At 39.8% G+C, this 24,392-nt stretch overlaps 1 protein-coding gene across 2 annotated transcripts; it reads left to right on the forward strand.

Moving 5' to 3' along the window:
• Nucleotides 1-999: 999 nt before the first annotated feature.
• On the forward strand, nucleotides 1,000-23,955 carry nmu (neuromedin U). 2 transcript variants are annotated; one of them, XM_061888243.1, is made up of 9 exons: nucleotides 1,000-1,340; nucleotides 16,236-16,291; nucleotides 16,378-16,434; nucleotides 16,511-16,564; nucleotides 16,624-16,653; nucleotides 20,450-20,521; nucleotides 22,181-22,234; nucleotides 22,311-22,353; nucleotides 23,816-23,949. In XM_061888243.1, exons 1-8 carry the CDS (start codon nucleotides 1,172-1,174, stop codon nucleotides 22,344-22,346), a joined length of 528 nt encoding a protein of 175 aa, XP_061744227.1. In that variant the 5' UTR covers nucleotides 1,000-1,171; the 3' UTR covers nucleotides 22,347-22,353; nucleotides 23,816-23,949. The 2 variants fall into 2 exon arrangements, with proteins under 2 accessions (XP_061744227.1, XP_061744226.1); XM_061888242.1 differs by having other exon boundaries at nucleotides 1,001-1,340; nucleotides 23,813-23,955.
• Nucleotides 23,956-24,392: the final 437 nt, after the last annotated feature.

Consider the following 24,392-nt stretch of genomic DNA (forward strand, 5'->3'; position numbering starts at 1 on the left):
ACATCTCGAGTCTGGGATTGAACCCAGGACCTTCGTATTGTGAGGCAGGCGCACTAACCCCTCTTCCACCGTGAAGCCCTCACCTCATTCCACTTTTTTAAAATGTTTTTTTAAATTTTTGCAATACTATCACTTTTCCATTTTTGCAGAATGTGTAGCGGTCCGGTAAACGATTCGCTGCGGGCCGCAAATGGCCCCCGGGCCGCACTTTGGACACCCCTGCTGTCAAGCTTTCCCCTGACAGTTTGTCTGTGTTTTAGTTTTTTCCTCTGCATTTGTCTGTTTCCTCTGTGTGTGGTGTCTCCTGTCTTCAGTTCGTGTCTAGTGCTCTTATTTTGTCAGCTTCCTGTCTTGTTCCCTGAGTGCTGTGTTCCTCCTCAGCTGCGGCTGATTGGCACCTGGCCACACCCGTTGCCAATCAGCCTGCTCCTATATGTACCTGCTTTGTCTTGTGTCACTTGCTGGATCATTGTATTGTATTGTATTGTCGTTGCCTCATGTCACTCTTGTGTCTTTGCTACCTGTCGTGTCTGGCATCATTTCAGCTGTTGCCTGTCGTGCTACATCTTGTCCTGGTCGTCGTAGCGGTAAGCTGTTTTTGTTAGCCATTAGCTATTTCCAGTTTTTCTGTTTGTTATCCTCTAGCTTCCATGCTAAAGTTCTGTTTTGTTTCTTGTTTGCTTCTATGCTAAAGGGACTTTTGTTTGTTATCCGCCCACGTGCGCGCTTTTGGTTTGAACCCTTTGTTTGATTTTGTCTTAGTATCTTTATTAAATCATGTTTGCTCACTCCATGCCTGCCTCCCTCTCTGCATCTCGGGGTTCAAAAACAACAACAAACATCCCTGACACCTGCTTTAGTACAAAACCCAAAACAGGCGCAGTTTTTGCTTGGTGGAGAGACCAAATTTGCCATCAATCCCACGTGGGTCCTCGGGCCCCAAGTCACCCACGGGGATCGGCGCCTATTAGTGTACCTAATGTTCTGTCCACCACAGATGCCACGAAGACGCCCGCACGCCCAATGCAACGTTCTCGTCCAATCCCGTCCCCTTTCCAGTTTCCACGCGTGGGCCTGCGGTGACGCAATCCAACAATGCACGTTCGTATTTGTCTGACTCCGGGCTCCCAACTCTCACATATACATACCGGGGGCGCGGGCAAGAGGAAACATGACGAACCAGACTCAGAACCAGAGTCAGTACCAAAACTCTTCGGTGCGGCGCGAAGCCTCCAGCAGCAGAAACAACGCGAAGTGGAGCGCAGGAATCATGAATCCTCTCAGCCTGGCGTCCATCAGCCTCGCAGCCTCGCTGCTCCTCGTCGTCCCACTTTGTCACAGTAAGTCTTTTGCAAACTTTTTCCTTCTGTTGAGTTTGTTTAATTAATTGTTATACCGGTTGATGTCACGTGATAACAATGCGCGCACTTGTCATGTATTTTTTCTTGAAACTGGTATTTTATTTTATTTTTCAGTGGTAAAGGCATCTCATTAACTTGGAATATTTCTTTGAAAAAATATTTTCGGTAGTTCCATTCAAAAAGTTAAATTCTTATACTTTAGGAATTTTACAGCAACCTTTTTTAAGCCAAGTCACATTTTATTTTTCACTGAAAAAAATCCAGAGGCACACCATCAGCAGAAAAAAAAAAAAAGTACCTTAGCAGCCGATATTGACAGTAAAAAGTCGTTCTTGCAAGTGTTGGATATCAATCAATCAATCAATCAATGTTTTTTTCAGTGATGTACCCCCTGTGGACATTTTTTTAATTCAAGTACCCCCTAATCAGAGCAAAGCATTTTTGGTGGAAAAAAAGAGATAAAGAAGTAAAATACAGCACTATGTCATCAGTTTCTGATTTATTAAATTGTATAACAGTGCAAAATATTGCTAATTTGTAGTGGTCTTTCTTGAACTATTTAGAAAAAAAAGTTGTGAAAATAACTAAAAACTTTTGAAAAATAAACAAGTGATTCAATTATAAATAAAGATTTCTACACATAGAAGTAATCATAAACTTAAAGTGCCTTCTTTGGGGATTGTAAAAGAGATCCATCTGAATTCATTAACTTAATTCTAAACATTTATTCACAAAAAAAGAAATCTTTACCATCAATATTTTTGGAACATGACCACAAAAAAATCGAGCTGTCAACACTGAATATTGCATTGTTGCATTTCTTTTCACAGTTTATGAACTTACATTCATATTTTGTTGAAGTATTATTCAATAAATATATTTATAAAAGATTTTTGAATTGTTGCTATTTTTAGAATGTTTTAAAAAAAATCTCACGTACCCCTTGGCATACCTTCAAGTACCCCCAGGGGTACGTGTACCCCATTTGAGAACCACTTCCCTAAATCACAAGTGTCTCAAAGGGCTGCACAAGCCACAACGACATCCTCGGTTCAGATCCCACATAAGGGCAAGGAAAAACTCACAAACCAGTGGGATGTCAATGAGATTGACTATATGAGAAACTTTGGAGAGAACCGCAGATGTGGGTGAACCCCCCTTCTAGGGGAGACCGGATGCAAAGGACGTCGAGTGGGTCTAGCATAATATTGCGAAAGTCCAGTCCATAGTGGATCGAACATAATAGTGAAAATCCAGTCTATAGTGGATCTAACATTTTTCACTGAAAAAATCCGGAGGCACACCACCAGCAGAAAACATTAGAAAAATGTTCAACTCGGCAGCCGATATTGACAGTAAAAATGTGTTCTTGTAAGTGTTGGATATCAATCAATCAATCAATGTTTATTTATATAGCCCTAAATCACAAGTGTCTCAAAGGGCTGCACAAGCCACAACGACATCCTCCGTTCAGATCCCACATAAGGGCAAGGAAAAATTCACAACCCAGAAAGATGTCAATGAGAATGACTATGATAAACCTTAAAGAGGACCGCAGAGGTGGGTGACCCCTTCCCTCCGCCCCCTCTAGGGGAGACCGGATGCAATGGACGTCGAGTGGGTCTAGCATAATATTGTGAAAGTGCAGTCCATAGTGGATCCAACATAATAGTGAGAGTCCAGAGTCCAGATCATCCCGAGCGGAGACGGGTCAGCAGCGCAGAGATGTCCCCAACCGATGCACAGGTGAGCGGTTCAACCCGGGTCCCGACTCTAGACAGCCAGCACTTCATCCATGGCCACCGGACCTGTGCCCCCTCCCCCTCCCACAAGGGAGAAGGAGGCCGACTTGAAACCATAACCAAGCATGCATCACTATAGCTCTTGTCTCAAAGTAGGTGTACTGTCACCACCTGTCATATCATGCTGTGACTTATTTGAAGTTTGTTGCTGTTTTCTTTTGTGTAGTGTTTCAGTTATTGTCTTGCGCTCCTATTTTTGGTGTTTTGTTTCTGTTTTGTTGGTATTTTCCTGGAGAAGTTTCATGTCTTCCTTGAAGGCTATTCCCCGCACCTGCTTTATTTTCGCAATCAAGACTGTTCAAGTTATGCGGACGGTATCCTTCTTTGTGGGGACATTGTTGGTTGTCATGTCATGTACGGATGTACTTTGTGGACGCCATCTGCTCCACACGTCGTAAGTCTTTGCTGTCGTCCAGCATTCTGTTTTTGTTTACTTTGCAGCCAGTTCAGTTTTACTTTCATTTTGCATAGCCCATCCCTAAGCTTCAATGGCTTTTCTCAGTGGCACTTGCCTTTTGTTTATTTTTGGTTTAAGCGTTAGATACCTTTTTACCCTAACGCTGCCTCCCGCTGTCGTCTGCATATTGTGATCACGACATAAATCTACAAAGCAATTAGCTACCTGCTGCCACCTACTGATATGAAAAAGTATTACATGGTTACACTGCCGAGCTCTAGACAGTGCAGACACATTTGCGGATTATAATTGCTGGTTTGCAAAAATTATTTTTATCCCAATTAGATCAAATTACATATTCTCCCACGGCACACCAGACTGTATTTCCCGGCACACTAGTGTGCCGTGAGATATTGTCTGGTGTGCCGTGGAAAATGATGCAATTTCACCTAGTTAGTCAAGAAAATAATTTTCGCAAATCAATAATTATAATCTGCAAATAATGTGCCTTTCCTTGGTGTCTGTGCTGTGTAGAGCTCGGCAGCGTAACCATGTAATATTCAACGTCAGTTGGTGGCAGCTAGTGTTGTAACGATACCAATATTTTGGTACCGGTACTTCAATTATTTCGATACTTTTCGGTACTTTCTAAATAATGGGCACCACAAAAAATTGCATTATTGGCTTTGTTTTAACAAAAAATCTTAAGGTACATTAAACATATGTTTCTTATTGCAGTTAAGCCCTTAAATAAAAAATGAACGTACAAGACAACTTGTCTTTTGGTAGTAAGTAAACAAACAAAGACTCGTAATTGGTCTGCTGACGTATGGAGTTACATATTGTATAATTTATTCTATTATTTTGTCAACATTATTAAGGACAAGTGGTAGGAAATTAATTGTTATTCTACTTGTTCATTTACTGTTAATATCTGCTTACTTGCTCTTTTAACATGTTCTGTCTTCACTTCTGTTAACATGTAATAATCACTTATTCTTCAATTGTTTGATACTTTACATTAGTTTTGGATGATACCACAAATTTGGTTATCGATCCGATACCAAGCAGTTACAGTATCATACATTGGTCATATTCAAAGTCCTCATGTGTCGAGGGACATATTTACTGAGTTTATAAACATAATATACATTAAAAAAAAAAGATGTTGTGATGCCAAAAAATATTGTCGTAATCATAATAATATCGACTAGATATGTGCCTGTACTTGATATCCTTACAGTGGATGTTAGGTGTAGATCGGGGGTCAGCAACCCGTGGCTCTCTGGAGCTTTTTCAAAAATGTATGAAAAACGGAAAAAGATGAGGTTAAAAAAATATTAAAATATATATTTTTTGTTTTAATAGGGTTTCTGTAGGAGGAGAAACATGACAAAGACCTCCCTAATTGTTATAAAGCACACTGTTTTTATTAAACATGCTTCACTGCGTCGAGTTTTTGGCGAGCGATGTTTTGTCCTACTAATTTTGGCGCTCCTTGAACTCATCCTAGTTTGTTTACATGTATAACTTTCTCTGACTTTCAAAGCCATGTTTTATGCCACTTCTTTTTCCGTCTCATTTTTTCCACCAAACTTTTAATGTTGTGCACGAATGCACAAAGGTGAGTTTTGTTGATGTTATTGACTTGTGTGGAGGGATAATCAGACATATTTGGTCACTGCATGACTGCAAGCTTATCGATGCTAACATGCTATTTAGGCTAGCTATATGTACATTTTGCATCATTATGCCTCATTTGTAGCTATTTTTGAGGTCATTTGGTTTCCTTTAAGTCCTCTTAATTCAATTTATATCTCATGACACACTATCTGTATGTAATATGGCTTTTATTTTTGGGGGGCCCCAGACATATTTGTTTTTGTATTTTTGGTCCAATATGGCTCTTTCAACATTTTAGGTTGCCGACCCCTGGTGTAGATCCACCAATGGCATTTGTTTACATTGTGATGCCGGAGAGCTACGGTGTGTAGTGAAGTATGTTTAGCTATTCCTCGTCCTACTGGGATGATACTTGTAAGAAACTTACTTTATTTGTCACCATAGAGACCAGGATTAGTGATTTAGAAGTAGCTACATCAGTGCTGACGGCGGATGGATGTTAGCTGGTAGCTAGCTCGCTATGTCATAAAGCACCTCTTCCTCAGGTCATTTCAGTGTTATAACTTCACATTTATCTTTAGTTTTTACACCAAAATGTGTCCGTTCTCCCTTTTCTGTCTACACACTCCGTCTGCTTGTAAGTACATTTCAGAGGCGATATAGTACCGAATATGATTCATTAGTATCGCGGTACTATACTAATATCGGTATACCGTACAATCCTTGTGGCAGCAGGTAGTTAACTGCTTTGTTGAAGTCGGATTGTGTTGGGTGAGATGAGGAGGGTTTGGTGTGAACCCAATATGCAAAAGGTATGTAACGCTTAAACCAAAAATGAACAAAGGGGAAAGGAAAAGGCATTGAAGCATAGGGATGGCTGTGCAAAACAAAAGTAAAACTGAACTGGCTACAAAGTAAACAGAAACAGAATGCTGGACGACAGCAAAAACTTGCAGCGTGTGGAGAAAAGACGGCGTCCACAAAGTACATCCGTACATGACTTGGCAATCAACAATGTCCCCACAAAGAAGGATAGCAATAACTATAGTCTCCAAATATTGGAGTCTTTTCTTTTCTTTGCAACAACTTGACTCTGTTATGAAACGTAGGGAGGACTGAGGGGGTGATGGCAAACAGACACCAGAGGGTAGTAATGTTCAATAATTTATTATACATATAGTCGTTATATGTAATAAGAATAATAAACACAACTAGCTGATAAACTAAGGAAATGAAGTGTGACAAAACTCAAGAGTGTGAATGGTGTAAGACTATGTGTCGAATTTAACTGAAGTGTGTGTTACCAAAGTGTTGAACGAGATACGAGGAACGAGGCAGTCCGTGAGGCAGGCCGGGGATAAGGGGCGAGAGAGAGGCATCAGAGTCCAGGGGCGAGAGAGGAGTCGAGGAACGAGGGAGGCAGTCAGAGGACAGAAGGAGATCCGGGGAAAAGTGAGACGCACAACTCACTTACCAGGCAACAGAGGGTATTGCGGGGACACAGGAGAAGACAAGGGGACAAGTCAAGCCGCGGAGAGGAAACAAGAATCGAGCATAAAGCAGTCGCTTACAGTACACCATGTAAACTAAGTTCCTGCGCCGATCCTTGGGTCCACTGGTCTTTAATCCAGATCGCCCTCATGAATACCAGGTGTGCAGATTGACAATCGAGTGCAGGCTTGTCGCTGCGTGGGTGTACTGCGCTCAGCGTGAGGGGGGACGTGTCCGGGCGCGATGTCAGCGGATCCTTTCTGGTGCAATTTTGTTGTAAGAAAATGTGATTCTGGAACAGTTTTAAACATTTATTTGTCATTTATTTGCACCAAACTTACTAACAGTTTTATCTACAGTTCTTTCGGGCTGTATTTTGGTATACAGGTGCAGAAAATTGCACTACTTAAAGGCCAAATGCTCTTTTGTGTCTAATTTTAGAATTTTTGTACCATATTGTGTTTTTTACTTTCATTACTTTACAGAATATTTTTTATACACTATTCTTTCAATGCATATCATACGGTACACTGTAATCTAGTGAGTTAAAATAAATGTAAAATGTTCTAAAATACTGCATTTTTATTCTTCCATCAGTTAATAAAAACATCTTTGACAATCAAATATGTTATCGAACGTAGTAGCGTATAAAATAACAAAATGAAAAAAAAAAGATTACTTTGCTGAGTAACAAATTACTCTTACAATTAGGTAACTGAGCAAACGCACTTACTTTTTGGGAGGAGTAATTTGTAACTGTAACTAAATACTTTTTTGTAAGATGTCACACCAAAGACTATAAAAATGGGACCTATTACCTCCCTGCTTGGCACTCAGCATCAAGGGTTGGAATTGGGGGTTGAATCACCAAAAATGATTCCCAAGCGCAGCCACCGCTGCTACTTACTGCTCCCCTCACCTCCCAGGGGGTGAACAAGGGGATGGGTCAAATGCAGGACAAATTTCAACACACCTAGTGTGTGTGTGACTATCAGTGGTACTTTAACTTAAAGGCCTACTGAAACCCACTACTACCGTCCACGCAGTCTGATAGTTTATATATCAATGATGAAATATTAACATTGCAACACTTGCCAATACGGCCGGTGTAGTTTACTAAATTGCAATTTAAAAATTCCCGCGAGGTATCCTGTTGAAAACGTCGCGTGCTTGTGACGTTATTGGTTGGAGCGGACATGTCAGCCCAGCACCACTCACGGCTAAAAGTCGTCTCTTTTCATCGCATAATTACACAGTATTTTGGACATCTGTGTTGCTGAATCTTTTGCAATTTGTTCAATTAATAATGGAGACTATAAAGAACAATGCTGTTGGTGGAAAGCGGTGGATTGCAGCTGCCTTTAGCAACCGAAACACAGCCGGTGTTTCTTTGTTCTTTGTGAAGCTTTAACACAGAGCGGTCAAGCAAATATGTTTCTCTACGTCAACCAACAAGTTTTTGGATGGGAAAATTGTGATATTAAGTCGGCTCTTACCGGAGACTTGAGTGGATTATGCGACTTCCTCCTGCAGCTGTCAAAAAGGCAGCTGTGAGCTTGGCTCCTCGGCTTCTCTCAGAGACTCTGGCGTTCATCGCAGCCCTCCAACTTTCAGGTATGACTTTATAATCTCACTAAAACACTATTAACACAATAAGCAGATAAGGGATTTTCCAGAATCATCCTAGTAAATGTGTTTAATAACATCTGAATCGCTCACACTACCGTCGCCTTTTCTTTTTTGTTTTTTTAGTGCTTCACTCTAACTTTCCTCATCCACAAATCTTTCATCCTCGCTCAAATTAATGGGGAAATTGTCGCTTTCTATGTCCGAATTGTTCTTGCTGCTGGTGGCTATGATTATAAACAATGTGGGGATGTGAGGAGCCCTACAACCAGTGACGTCACGCACACTTCGTCTGCTACCTCCGGTACAGGCAAGGCTTTTTTATTAGCGACCAAAAGTTGCGAACTTTATCGTCTGGAAACACCAGTTTCCATATCAGTTGGGAAATTGTGTTAGATGTAAATATAAACGGAATACAATGATTTGCAAATTCTTTTAAACCCATATTCAATTGAATGCACTACAAAGACAAGCCGTTTGATGTTCAAACTCTTAAGCTTTATTTATTTTTGCAAATAAAAAATATTTACTTAGAATTTCATGGCTGCAACTAGTGCCAAAGTAGTTCGGAAAGGACATGTTCACCACTCTGTTACATCACCTTGTCTTTTAACAACAATCAATATACGTTTGGGAACTGAGGAAACTAATTGTTGAAGCAGATCCCTTCCCCACCAACAACAATACAAAAGTTTTGCAGATTTTGTGAGAGACAGAAACGATTACTTTGGGCAAAATGATGATCCAGAACCTTATATTGTTGATCCTGAATATAAGGAAGATGATCTACAAGTTTTAGAAGCTCCGCCAGCTTATTCAATGAATATATTTATAAAGGATTTTTGAATTGTTGCTATTTTTAGAATATTTAAAAAAAATCTCACGTACCCCTTGGCATACCTTCAAGTACCCCCAGGGGTACGCGTTACCCCCATTTGAGAACCACTGACCTAGGGAACAGACAAAAACAGGAAAAACTACCAAACCCAAATCATGCCATGACCAGGGTGACGGATCAAGGCAAAAGCATCGATAATGAGTAACTTTGATGAAATCAGTGAGGCAAAAAATTTCAGTATCGTGATAAATTTGAGCGGCCCATGAGCAAGAAGCGTCGACAACGTGCGGAGGGAAAAATGCTGTCTACTGCCTGTGTACATAACGTACAGGATTCATATATAACCACTACACTCCGCAATTATGAACTGAATCATGGGTTTAATCTGCTGTTGTTGTCTTGTAATGCAGATGTCAATGTGATGATGTCATACTGCAGCGGTCAATGTAAACCCCGAGCCCGCCGCGTCCAGGAAACACCTAAAAAAGCTGTTTATTGGGATCAAATTGATTCACTACAGCATGGGTTTCAAACTCTGGCTCGCGGGCCAAATTTGGCCCGCCGTGTAATTTAATTCGGCCCTTAAGGCAATATCAAATTAACATTAGAGCTGGCCCACCGGTATTATACAGCAATGGTACCGCTGTAACACCGCATTCACCGCTAATACTCTTACTTGCCAACCCTCCCGATTTCCCCCAGAAGACTCCCGAATTTCAGTGCCACTCTCGAAAATCTCCCGGGGGCAACCATTCTCCCGAATTTCTCCCGATTTCCACCCGGACAACAATATTGAGGACCCTGCCTTTATCGTACTCTACAACCTGTCGTCATGTCCTCTTTTCCTCCCTACAAACAGCGTGCCAGCCCAGTCACATAATATATGCGGCTTTCACGCACCGCTATGAATGCAACGCATACTTGGTCAACACTCATACTGAAGGTGGCCGTGTAAACATCTTTAACACTGTTACAAATATGCGCCACACAGTGAGCCCACACCAAACAAGAATGACAAATACATTTCGGGAGAAAATTCGCAACATAAACACAACAGAACAAATACCCTGAACCCCTTGCAGCACTAACTCTTCCGAGACGCTACACTATACACCCCTCCCCCTTCGTCCCGCTACCACCATTTTTTAAATTTTCATTTTATTTAATATGCCATTGATATTCTATCATTTGTTTTTTGAAAGTTGATTTTGCACTGTTAAGTTATATAAGCGTTGCTTGTTTTATATTCGGTGTTAAAGCAAATCAGTTTAGCAAACTGAGCAATAATTAATGTTTTTATTCTTGCACTTTCTCTGGCTACTTGAATGTTTGATTCATTCATTATTGTTATTTTATTTTCAAATGTATTATTAGCCTTTGGAAAAAGTTTATTTTGATACTTACCTCAGAGGGCCGCAAATAGAAAAGAGGCATTACATTTTTATTCAAATTTTATTTGATATGCCATTGATGTTTTTCTAATTATTATTATTATTATTTGAAACTCGATTTTGCATGTCACTATAAAGTAACATAAGCTTTGCTTGTTCAATATTCATTCCAAAACTTGTTTAGGTCCTATTAAAAGCTTAATTTGTTCAATTTTGGCCGATGGCTTTGTTTAGTTTTTTAAATGTTGGCCCACTCTGTATTTGAGTTTGACACCCCTGCATTACAGTGATGGAAAAAGCATTCCTTTGAAAAAAAAAAAAAAGATCTGTTTCACTCATCAAAAACCCCAAAATGTTGTTCCGAGTTATGTTTTTGCTGAGAGATTTGTACAAAATGGTCCAAATACAATTTTTGTGTTAAATGTGCATTTTTCAAATTGACTCAAAGCAATGAAAATGGAGATAATCCTTTTTGCGTCTGAACTCTTCAATTGAGGGTATTTAGTCCATCAAAGTAGAGCAAGTTGACGACCAAGGTGATGTTCAGTTACTTAAGTGATCGGTTGCCATTATCATGTGCAAAGTGGCCCTAAACCTGGGGTCTCAAACTCAATTTACCACTGTCTGGGTGAGGCTGGGCCGCAAGAAAAGATTTCTTTAAAAAATTGTTTTTCTCTGTGCAAATAAGACACATGCATCTGTGCTCAACAACGAAATACTGCATCTCTCACTTTTCCTGAAATTGTCTTTGCTCATCACAAACCTTTCTCTTCACTGTAAGCTTGGAAAAAGACATGTTTGGGGTTGTGCAATATATTCGAATGTTATTTCCGCAATGCGTGTCGTTCCGCTTTTCCTCCCTACAGCTACACGGCGATTGGCGGATAATATAGGGATAGCTAGGGCAAAAAAGTGACGCCCCCCGGAGTGTTATACGGCATCATATAGAAATAAATATATGTAGTGTTCATTGTGTGAGGCAATGCCAATTAAACAATAAAAAAACAAATACCGGTTTGTATTTGTCCAGGTTATCGGGGACTGTTATTACTGATGGACAGGTGTCGGGGTGCGACTGCAGCCAGGCACGTAAGAAAACCCTTGTCTCCATAGCAACGTCTCTGTCGCTTTCACTCATTTACCGCTTTTCCACTAACGCAGGGGTTGGCAACCCAGAACGATGAAAGAGGTATTTTGGACCCAAATAACACAACGCTGTCAAGCGCCATTCATATAAAACTCGCAGGCCGCACTGACATTAAACTTTCATATAAAGGTGGGGGCCGGAAAATAACGTATCGCGGGCCGTGTTGCTGAGACCCCTACCCTAAACAATCGCATAGAATCCTTGTGTATAATACCACCCATCCAACAAATAGACTCATTTATCCACCCATTCATTTCTATAACCAGAGCCGCCCCTCCTTATACGCAGATCACATGCTGTGCGTAGGGCCCCGCGTTCCATGGGGGACCCCATTTCTTGTGAATAAACGAATCAATCAATCAATCAATGTTTATTTATATAGCCCTAAATCACAAATGTCTCAAAGGACTGTACAAACCATTACGACTACGACATCCTCGGAAGAACCCACATAAGGGCAAGGAAAACTCACACCCAGTGGGACGCCAGTGACAATGATGAATATGAAAAACCTTGGAGAGGACCTCAAATGTGGGCAACCCCCCCCCTCTAGGGGACCGAAAGCAATGGATGACGAGCGGGTCTAACATGATACTGTGAAAGTTCAATCCATAGTGGCTCCAACACAGCCGCGAGAGTTCAGTTCAAAGCGGATCCAAGACAGCAGCGAGAGTCCCGTCCACAGGAAACCATCCCAAGCGGAGGCGGATCAGCAGCGTAGAGATGTCCCCAACCGATACACAGGCGAGCGGTCCATCCTGGGTCTCGACTCTGGACAGCCAGTACTTCATCCATGGTCATCGGACCGGACCCCCTCCACAAGGGAGAGTGGGACAGAGGAGAAAAAGAAAAGAAGCGGCAGATCAACTGGTCTAAAAAGGAGGTCTATTTAAAGGCTAGAGTATACAAATGAGTTTTAAGGTGAGACTTAAATGCTTCTACTGAGGTAGCATCTCGAACTGTTACCGGGAGGGCATTCCAGAGTACTGGAGCCCGAACGGAAAACGCTCTATAGCCCGCAGACTTTTATTGAGCTTTGGGAATCACTAATAAGCCGGAGTCCTTTGAACACAGATTTCTTGCTGGGACATAAGGTACAATACAATCGGCAAGATAGGATGGAGCTAGACCGTGTAGTATTTTATACGTAAGTAGTAAAACCTTAAAGTCACATCTTAAGTGCACAGGAAGCCAGTGCAGGTGAGCCAGTACAGGCGTAATATGATCAAACTTTCTTGTTCTTGTCAAAAGTCTAGCAGAAGCAATTTGTACCAACTGTAATCGTTTAATGCTAGACATGGGGAGACCCGAAAATAATGCGTTACAGTAATCGGGACGAGACGTAACAAACGCATGGATAATGATCTCAGCGTCTTTAGTAGACAAAATGGAGCGAATTTTAGCGATATTACAGAGATGAAAGAAGGCCGTTTTAGTAACGCTTTTAATGTGCGACTCAAAGGAGAGAGTTGGGTCGAAGATAATACCCAGATTTTTTACCGAGTCACCTTGTTTAATTATTTGGTTGTCAAATGTTACAGTTGTATTATTAAATAGAGCTCGGTGTCTAGCAGGACCGATAATCAGCATTTCTGTTTTTTAATTTTATTAATTAATTAGGGTTTTCAAATTATCGCGTTAATTACAATTAAGTCAATTATTACATGTTAAAATTATACTTACTCTTTTTGATGCGTTAATTTCAACACTTTCTATGGATCTGATGTTTTGAATCCGTGAATAAAACAGACATCTGTTTAAATCTGCAAAAAACAATTACTTTATAAATCCACTTTTCAGTTTAAATTCCCATCTTATTAGTAATGTAACACATTTAAAAGAAAATATCTCAGGTTGAGGGCTTTTCTCTGCTTTTGTTAGGTGAGATTTAAAAAAAAAAAGATTAATTACAGATCATGATTGATTAATCACTCCTTGTTTAATTTCTTGTGTTAAGGACTTGGTCAAGGTATTGACCCCAGAATGCTGAGACGGCAGGCAAGATGGAATCAAGACAAGGAGAGTCTTTAATTGAGTCCAAAACGGGTAACAAAGGGTGATGGGGCCGAAACGCACACCATAAGACATAGTCAATAAGAAGGAACCTCAGAGGTCGGCAAGGGGAGTAATGGAAAAGTCCACAATAGATACCTCCTCCACCTCAGGGAGGACAGAAAACAAACACACGGAGGTTAGATGAATAATAAAGGCGAAAAAAAAACGTACCCTGACTTGGCGGTCCCGTAAATGCATGCGACGTGGAAGACACAGGAAACAATAACCAGCGAGGCACATCTCTCTTTGCCAAGAACTGATTAGCAGCAGGTGTGCCTCAAGGTCCGCCCCTCGCCGAGTAAGAGGGAACTGAAAAAATAAGCACAACAGGGAAAATGCAGGCACACAATTAAAGGGAAGGCAGGAGAACATTCATTATGAAGTAGCTTTTAGTACAAAACATGCATCAAAATAAATATAAGGTAAAGCGTATAACAATCTTTGCACATAAATAATAAAGTTTAATATTTTTTTGGTGAAGGCGAGGGTTGGCTTCATTCAGCCAATTCATCCTTCCATTATTTATTCATGCATCGGTAAACCTCCATCCTTCATCCAACATCTTGCTCCAATGTCTATGCGATACTGCAGATAATATCTGATCCATCCATGATATTAGACACATGTGATGTGTGTCGACTTTGACTGACGGCTCATGGCGTGACACGCTTCTCGGGTGTCAAAGGGATCTTTGCGTTGGCAGTCGGGCTGTCAGCTGCGTCCAATGGCCTTATTTTTTCTTGTCAACACGAACAGGAGTATTTTTGCCAATCGACATGATAAGTCTGTGTTCTAAAGCACTGTTTGTCAACCAAAAGGTTGAAAAACACTGTCCTAAAGTAACAGCTGTTGGACTCCGACACTGCAAAAACTGAAATCTAAGTAAAATTTAATATCTCAAATAAGGGTGATATTTGCTTATTTTCTGTCTGATAAGATAATTCTCCTCACTCAGCAGATTTTATGTTAGAGTCTTTTACTTGTTTGAAGGGTTTTGGTCCTAAATGATCTTAGTAAGACATTACAGCTTGTTGCTGAGATGTTATGACCTATACTGAGTAAAAAATGCTTGAAAGTAGAATATCAACTGTGTCATTAACACTCACATGTATAAAACTACTTTTTTAAAGTGATAATTTCTTACTTCAAGCATGAAAAAAAAATCATGATGCCGAGCGCATATCATTATGTCAAGATAATGTCACTAGTATTTACCTAATTTAAGAATATTTTTCAACATATTGAGCAAAAAGGTGTCTTTTTTTGTACCAAGAAAAGTGCACTTGTTATTAGTGAAAATATACTTTAAGGTATTTTTAGGTTCATTAAGGTTAGCTAATTTTATTGGTTTTGGAAAGTCTTGACAAGCCGGCGTGGCGCAGTGGAAGAGTGGCTGTGCGAAACCCGAGGGTCCCTGGTTCAATCCCCACCTAGTACAGACCTCGTCACGTCCGTTGTGTCCTGAGCAAGACACTTCACCCTTGCTCCTGATGAGTGCTGGTTAGTGCCTTGCATGGCAGCTCCCTGTGTCAGTGTGTGTGTGTGTGTGTGTGTGTGTGTGTGTGTGTGTGTGTGTGTGTGTGTGTGTGTGTGTGTGTGTGTGTGTGTGTGTGTGTGTGTGTGTGTGTGTGAATGGGTAAATGTGGAAGTAGTGTCAAAGCGCTTTGAGTACCTTGAAGGTAGAAAAGCGCTATACAAGTACAACCCATTTATCATTTTATCATTTAAGCCAACTTTTCTTGTTCTATGCAGATAACTTTTCTTAGTTCAAATAAAATACCCCTAATTTTAGTATTTTTTTTTCTAGTTTTTGAACACTGACTTTTTGCAGTGTAGAGAAATCATCAACTGAAAACGACGAGAGAAGCGCTTTGTCATCAAGGTAATTGTCAAGTTCAAACATTGATGACATTTGAGGGAACTCTCCTAAAGGAATCAATAAAGTACTATCTATCTCTCTATCTATTAAACAAGACAAGAGGCAAAGAATTAAACAGAGACAGAACTCAATTTGGACTCAATATTGAGGAGAGTCGCCGATACACTGTACCCTTATACAGTATCTCAGCACACTCTGGCAAAAGATTGTACTCCTCCTTCTTTATTTGACTTTCTCCGACCACATGACCACAGCTGTTTCTAAAGGACGAGGTCTTAAACAGTTCAAAGAAAAGGTTGTCAAACAGTTCAAAGAAGAGGTTCGTAAAAGCGTTCAGAGACGTTCGTAAAACAGCGGAAAAAGGAGGTCGTCTGGACCGGATTATAGTCCTCGGGTTAAAACAAAATCATTCTATAGATTATAATACATGAAAGAAACAGGAACACCTTCATCTTGCTTCCCCCCTACACAGTGGAGTTTTACGAGCCTCACTCTTGGTAGGTTCCAAAGACAGCTTTTGGTCTTCTCGCTGGGAACTGATTTCAACACAAAGATTTGTGATAATTTAGATATAACTATTCCAACAGTAATCTTGAGGTTGAACCTTTATTTTCTTGTGCTGCAGGCGCTCCAGTCGTTCTTCAACAAGCCACAGCAGATCAGAGGCAGCTTCTCAGCCAGGTACTCAGCATCTTCTTTTCTCCTCCTACTATCTCTTCTTCTTCATCTCTGTTCCTCTTCATCCCCTGCTGGAAAACCCCCCACAGATGGACGCCGCCTGCTCCTCTTTCTTCTCGGCAGACGTCAAGTTTGCCCCCAGCGAGGTTGGTGTTCGTCAAACCGGCTCAAAGTTCCGAGTTTCCGCTTTTGTCTTGTTCACTACGTGACGTCTTTTTCCAGGTGTCCGACATCTTTGGGGAAATTTGCGTCCTGATGCTCGTTCAGAAGTCAAAGGTGACACTCTTCTTTCTGTTTGAGGCTAAAATAAAACATGTTTTCTTTCTTTTTTTCAGGAGCTTAAAGAACGGGGAAATAACCAACAGGTAAGCGCAGAAGTCATTTTCCACACAGTGGACAACACATTCATGACATGATGCCTTTACAAAGTTATTAGTGACTTAGGGTTGCCTGATATCCAAAATTTACAATATAAATTATATCCGTTGGGTCAGGAAATAACACAAAACCTATTTCATTCCTACAATCCTGTTTCACAGGTTTCCCTGCTCTTCAGGGGAGTTTCTCCCCTGACCTAAGAATATTCCGCTCTACCCCGGTATTGAGCACTGTCTAACAGATAAAACTACAGTAACCTCGTCAATATACAGTCGTGGTCAAAAGTTTACATACACTTAAAAAGAACATAATGTCATGGCTGTTTTGAGTTTCCGATAATTTCTACAACTCTTATTTTTTGGGGATGGACTGATTGGAGTACATACTTGTTGGTCACAAAAAACATTCATGAGGTTTGGTTCTTTTATGAATTTATTATGGGTCTACTGAAAATGTGAGCAAATCTGCTGGGTCAAAAGTATACATACAGCAATGGTAATATTTGCTTACATGTCTGGCCGATAAGGCGCTTTTGGTAGCCATCCACAATCCTCTGGTTGAATTTTTGACCACTCCTCTTGACAAAATTGGTGCAGTTCAGCTAAATTTGTTGGTTTTCTGACATGGACTTGTTTCTTTAGCATTGTCCACACATTTAAGTCAGGACTTTGGGAAAGCCATTCTAAATCCTTAATTTGGGGCGGTATAGCTCGGTTGGTAGAGCGGCCGTGCCAGCAACTTGAGGGTTGCAGGTTCGATTCCCGCTTCTGCCAACTGAGTCACTGCCGTTGTGTCCTTGGGCAAGACACTTTACCCACCTGCTCCCAGTACCACCCACACTGGTTTAAATGTAACTTAGATATTGGGTTTCACTATGTAAAAGCGCTTTGAGTCACTAGAGAAAATGCGCTATATAAATATCATTCACAATTTGAGCCTGATTTAGCCATTCCTTTATCACTTTTGACATGTGTTTGGGGTCATTATCCTGTTGGAACACCCAACTGTGCCCAAGACCCAGATAATCCTCCTTTTTCATTCTCCCATTTACTCTCTGTAAAGCAGGGGTCGGGAACCTTCTTGGCCGAGAGAGCCATGAAAGCCAAATATTTTAAAATGTATTTCAGTGAGAGCCATAAAATATTTTTCAACACTGAATACAATTAAATGCATGCATTTTTAAGTAAGACCAATATTTTTAGAGAATAATAAGTCTCTTATTCTTTTTAATAACTTTGTTATTGGGGCGGTACATCTCGGTTGGTAGAGTGGCCGTGCCAGCAACTTGAGGGTTCCAGGTTCAATCCCCGCTTCCGCCATCCTAGTCACTGCCGTTGTGTCCTTGGGCAAGACACTTTTCCCACCTGCTCCCAGTGCCACCACACTAGTTTAAATGTAACTTAAATATTGGGTTTCTCAATGTAAAGCGCTTTGAGTCACAAGAGAAAAAGCGATATATAAATATAATTCACTTATTCTAAACCTAACCAATAATAAATATAATACTTCTCACCATTAATGCGACTTTTTGAACAGGTGCGATAGAAAATGGATGTTTGGATTAAAATGCATTAGAATGTCTTATCTTTTGAACGTTATTTTTTAACACTGTGATTACCAGCGGAATTATTCATTACTTATTATGTTAAGCAATGCCAGCTAAGATTTATCTGAGAGCCAGATGCAGTCATCAAAAGAGCCTCATCTGGCTCTAGAGCCATAGGTTCCCTACCCCTGCTGTAAAGCAACAGTTCAATTGGTAGCAAAACAGGCCAAAAGCAAAATACTACCAACACCATGCTTGATGGTAGTATTGGTGTTCCTGGAATTAAAGGCCTCACCTTTTTTTCCTCCAAACATATTGCTGGGTATTGCGGACAAACCGGTCAATTTTTGTTTCATCCGACCACAGAACTTTCCTCCAGAAGGTCTTATGTTTGTCCATGTGATGTCAGATGAAAAAAAAATGTAACTTTGATCATTTTGAACAAATCTTTCAGCCAAGACATAACTCGGAACAACCTTTTTTGGGTTTTTGATGAGTGAAAACAGAATTTTTTCCATGCTTATTATAATTGTGATAAAAAGTATAATCATTTAAAGATCATGACAATTTGAAGTATCAGCATTTGTATGACCAATACTGGAGTCTACTAGTTTACCTGGAAATCAACAGTACCTTTTTTTGTGTTCATGTGATAAGAAATCTTAATTTGTTTATTGATAAAATATTGTTTACAATTTAACATTTAACCCTACGTTGATAATAAGTGTGCTGTCCAGTTGTTATACACAATAGTCAGGCTGTGCCATTAAGTTAAATGTGCTTGTTGAGTCCTACAAAGTGTTTACACTAGGGGTGTCAAACGTACGGCCCGAGGGCCGGATCTGGTCCGCGAACAGGTTTTATCCGGCCCCCAGGATGAGTTTGCAAAGTATAAAAATTAACCTGAAAGTTTTGAATGAAAGAGACTGCTGTTCTAAATGTGTCCCCTGGATGTCGCAATAGCAATTCTTTATATCTTTGTAGATGATGCTACTTTTGTAGAAAATAAACCTCATGATGTTAGTACATCAGTCGAGGAAAATGATCAAATTATAACATACTGTCATTTGATGTTTTTATTTTTATTTTGATTGAATACCAATGAGTTGACTGATGAACATTATCAAATCATGTATTCAGAAAATATATATAACGACAAATAAAGGTAGAATACTATTGTAAGTGTAAAAAAACCCCCAACAACATTATGATTTGTACATTTTCCGAATGTGCTTGTTCTATTTTTAAACAAAGAAAACGCCCCGGTCCTCAGCCCTCACACCTGTTTTCCATAATCACAGCTAGTATTTAAGCCATATGTTTTCTGTTCCTCGGCCTGGCAACTTTACCGGATGTATTGTATTGAATTCTACCTACCCTCATGACCACACACCTACCTTACCTTGCCGACCTTCATGCCTTGCCACGCTGTTTGTTGTTTGACCACGCCACGTAAGACTTTTTGTATTTATGCCTCAGTGCAAGTTTTTGATTTGTTTTGTGCCATAGATAATATATTTTGTTTATTTGTATATAGTCATGTCATTTTGCTGTTTTTGTTTGGAGTGTAGTCTAGTTTATTATCCGCCATTGTGCGCGCACTTTGTTTTGTCTGTTTTTGAATTACAGTGTTAAATAAAACAATATGTATTTACATTCACGTCTCGCTTGTGCAAATCATCCTTTGCGTGGAAGAAGCAAAACAAATCCAAGTCCTTGTCTTAAAAAAACAATCTGAAGTTGTCTTTATTTCTAAGTTATCGTGCCGTGATTTTACCAGTACGGCCCACTTGGGAGTAGATTTTTCTCCATGTGGCCCCGGTATTAAATGAGTTTGACACCCCTGGTTTATACAGTGAGTATTGTACTTATTACACAGGAGTTGTTTGATTGTAACATGCATGTTAGTTGTACTTTTTGTTTACTAAACAAAGTAAAAATAACAAAGTAATATCGCGAATGCTAATTGCATATGGCGTATCCAATGTCAATTAGCAGCAGAGTAGATGGGTGCAGCAGATACCAGGAACAAGTTTTGACATCTTTGTATTGGTAGCAGCCATGATCATCATCCTGCAAACTACTTGGAGAAAACTAAAGCAAGCACGATGAGAACATGCAAACTCCACACAGAAGGCCGACATGCTAACCACTAGGCCACCGTGCAGCTATTTTTAGCCTATGACAAAAAGTGTTTTTTTAACATGTCTTTATTTTTATGTTTGTGTGTTGATCAGAGTCCTATACAGCCTCTCCTGCATCTGGTTTCTCATCTGCATACCCGAAGCGAGAGAGGACTGTCAGTGCGAGTATGTATCCCTCCAGTTTATGAAATAATACCATAACGACGCTGGAAAACACTCAGCTGCATTATCTACGACGTCCTACTTATTGCATCTGATGTGATGGTGTTATATATTGTGTACCACGTTCATGAAGCAGATGGTCAATGATTGTTTGCATGTACAGTAGTAATGTTGCTCCGCATTAGCTGTTCCTTTTTCCCCAAGCCCTGCGTAATTGTGGTTGAAAATTATAGCAGGCAAAGGGTTTGTTTTTGTGTGCGAGTATCCCTGCAAGACGTCGACGCAAAAAACAAAAAACAAATAAGTGAGTGAGTGTGACTTAGTCGAGAGCAAACCACAACAAAATAACTTGTTTGTTGGATCACATTGTGAGGAAGACTGCAATTTGTGTGATCAGAAGAGGGAGCAAACTGCAGTCCTTCCCAAATAGTGGGTTCGGACTATTTCCGGGAGATTCTACAAAAGTACAATGTTTTCCCTTAGCATGTTACAAAAAAAGAAAGGCCAGTTAGAATAATACATGAGTGGTACATACAGCGATTACAGTTGACAACCTTTACACAAAAGTCACCATTTCTCTGCGATAATAAAGATTTGGGCAAAATGAGGGTAATAAATTATATTTTTTGGTCGTTCTGCGTATTTTTTTTACGTATATTGCGCTGTCAGATGCGTCTTAGAGCAGTGTTTTTCAACCTTTTTTGATTCAAGGCCCATTTTTTGGGTTGAAAAAATCCAGAGGCACACCACCAGCAGAAATCATTAAAAAACAAAACTAAGTTGACGGTAAAAAGTCATTGTCGCAATTGTTGGATATGACTTTAAAGCATGACCAAGCATGAATCACTATAGCTCTTGTCTCAAAGTAGGTGTACTGTCACAAAACGCCTTATGGCAACATTAGTGATGACCTGCCCGCCTTATAGTCCTTATAATTATTCAGCCAACCCTTTTAAGTTACGGTTCGGTAGTTAATATGGGCGCCGATTGCGTCGTACCCTAATAGCTGTTCAGCCTACCCTTTTAAGTTACGGTTCGAGAGTTAACATAGGCGCCGATTGCGTCGTACCCTAATACCTGTTCAGACAACCCTTTTAAGTTACTGTTCGCTAGTTAACATGGGCACCGATTGCGTCGTACCCTTATAGCTGTTCAGCCAACCATTTTAAGTTACAGTTCACTAGTTAACGTGGGCGCCGATTGCATCGTACCTTAATAGATGTTCGGCCAAAACTTTTAAGTTACGGTTCGCTAGTTAACATGGGCGCCATTTGCGTCGTACCTTAATAGCTGTTCAGCCAACCCTTTTATGATACGGTTCGCTACTTAACATGGGCGCCGATTGCGTCTTACCTTAAAATCTGTTCAGCCCACTGTTTTACGTTAGGGTCGCTAGTTAACATGGGTGCCGATTACGTCGAATCCTAAAAGGGTTCAGTCAACCCTTTTAAGTTACTGTGTATTTACAACTTTTTTTTTTTCATGTACACATACTATTGTTCTTATGGTACTCAATGGGCTAAATCTGGGACCTTGGGTACTAAATGTCGTACCATCTCATGTGTCTCGTGTGCCGGTATGACAATAAAGTTCTTGACATTTTTCAATATGTATTCATTTTAATATTATTATTATTTTTACTAAATGGTTATTTCCGCACAGGCTGAACTTCAGGGACCTGCTGGAATCCAGAGCAGAGGCTACTTTCTCTATCGGGTAAGACTAAAGTAACAATCAGGAAAAGTAACCCTTATTTGTAATGTGACTATTAAATGCATTGATGTTTCTGCAGCCTCGGAACGGAAGAAGAGATTTAGAATACCAGTAGCAGAAAGGTAATAGGAGTACATTTTTTGTTGTCACATCAGACTCACTGCCAGACACTAGTACCATTGACAGCCTCATTAAAAGCTACCTGACTCGTATGTGCGACTCCCTCTAGTTCAGGGGTCACCAATGCGGTGCCCGCGGGCACCAGGTAGCCCGTAAGGACCAGATGAGTCGCCCGCTGGCCTGTTCTAAAAATAACTCAAATAGCAGCACTTACCAGTGAGCTGCCTCTATTTTTTCAATTTTATTTATTTACTAGCAAGCTGGTCTGGCTTTGCTCGACATTTTTAATTCCAAGAGAGACAAAACTTAAATAGAAAAATCCAAGAAAATATTTTAAAGACTTGGTCTTCACTTGTTTAAATAAATTCATTTATTTTTTTACTTTGCTTCTTACAACTTTCAGAAAATCTATTTTAGAGAAAAAATACAACCTTAAAAATGATTTTAAGATTTTTAAACACATATACCTTTTTACCTTTTAAATTCCTTCCTTTTCTTTCCTGACAATTTAAACCAATGTTCAAGTATTTAATGTTTTTATTGTAAAGAATAATAAATACATTTTAATTTAATTCTTCATTTTAGCTGCTGTTTTATCGATGATTATGATTAAAATTCAAAAAAATAATTCTGGCAAATCTAGAAAATCTGTAGAATCAAATTTAAATCTTATTTCAAAGTCTTTTGAATTTCTTTTAAAATGTTTGTTCTGGAAAATTTAGAAGAAATAATGATTTGTCCCTGCGATGAGGTGTCGACTTGTCCAGGGTGTACCCCGCCTTCCGCCCGATTGTAGCTGAGATAGGCGCCAGCGCCCCCCGCGACCCCAAAAGGGAATAAGCGGTAGGAAATGGATGGATGGATGGATGATTTGTCTTTCTTAGAAATATAGCTTGGTCCAATGTGTTATATATTCTAACAAAGTGCTGATTGGATTTTAACCTATTTAAAACATGTAAACAAAATTCAAATATGAATATTAATCAGGAAAAATTACTAATGATGTTCCATGAATTATTTTTTTAATTTTTTCAAAAACATTCCAATTAGCTAGTTTTTCCCTTCATTTTTTTTTTGGTTGAATTTTGAATTTTAAAGAGTCGAAATTGAAGATAAACTATGTTTCAAAATTAAATTTTCATTTTTTTCCTGTTTTGTACACTTTTAAACCATTCAATAAAGTGTTTTTTTAAATCATTTATTCTCTACAAAAAAACCTTCCGTAAAAGGAAAAAAAATGTACGACGGAATGACCCATTTTTAAAATATATATATATATAGATTTATCTATTAAAGGTAAATTGAGCAAATTGGCCATTTCTGGCAATTTATTTAAGTGTGTATCAAACTGGTAGCCCTTCGCATTAATCAGTACCCAAGAAGTAGCTCTTGGTTTCAAAAAGGTTGGTGACCCCTGCTCTAGTTTAACGGTTTGTGGGTTTCCACATATGACATTGTGAGCAGGGAGATGCCAACTATCCCAAACTCCGGCCCAGGCCGCTGCAGCTGCACCAGACCACCGAGTGACCCAGGACTCCACTGAATTCTGACACTGCCGTTTACTGAATGTACACAGATAATATAATATAATATTAATAAAAAAAATCAGTGCTCATTTGTCCAGATTGTGTTTTATTTCTCTTCAGTCTTCTTGTTGGGGCACCCTCTTTACAGCACTGCATTGGGAGAAATGGGATTTTCTGTACATTAATTATGTCTGTAAGACCGTGAATGTGCCCTGGCTGCAGATTGGATGAGCAAGGCAAGCAAAGGAAAGAAGGGGAGCCTGTGTGTCTGGCAGGGGCGTCGCCAGACAGATTTCACTGGGGCACGTGCCCCACTGTTGATCTGCAGTGCCCCAGTAAAAATTTCACCAATAAAAAAAAAACGCTTCAGAGTTTTAAGTCTACATAACATAAACAACAGCGCTCATACTACTTAGTATGGTAATTGATTGCTACTGTATTCACTCGAAGTAACAATGAGCACATGGCTACTTAATATGGTCATTTATTCACGTGTGGATCGAGACTTTGGTTGA

This window comes from Nerophis ophidion, linkage group LG26 (genome assembly GCF_033978795.1).
Source record: "Nerophis ophidion isolate RoL-2023_Sa linkage group LG26, RoL_Noph_v1.0, whole genome shotgun sequence".
NCBI classification, from domain to species: domain Eukaryota; kingdom Metazoa; phylum Chordata; class Actinopteri; order Syngnathiformes; family Syngnathidae; genus Nerophis; species Nerophis ophidion.

Bases quoted from the DNA above. Each gene is read 5' to 3' on its own strand.
- nmu (XM_061888243.1), top strand. From the start codon at position 1,172: ATGACGAACCAGACTCAGAACCAGAGTCAGTACCAAAACTCTTCGGTG. The intron at 1,341-16,235 runs GTAAGTCTTTTG...CTTGTGCTGCAG, and splicing joins CGTCGTCCCACTTTGTCACA to GCGCTCCAGTCGTTCTTCAA. The intron at 16,565-16,623 runs GTGACACTCTTC...TCTTTTTTTCAG, and splicing joins TGCTCGTTCAGAAGTCAAAG to GAGCTTAAAGAACGGGGAAA.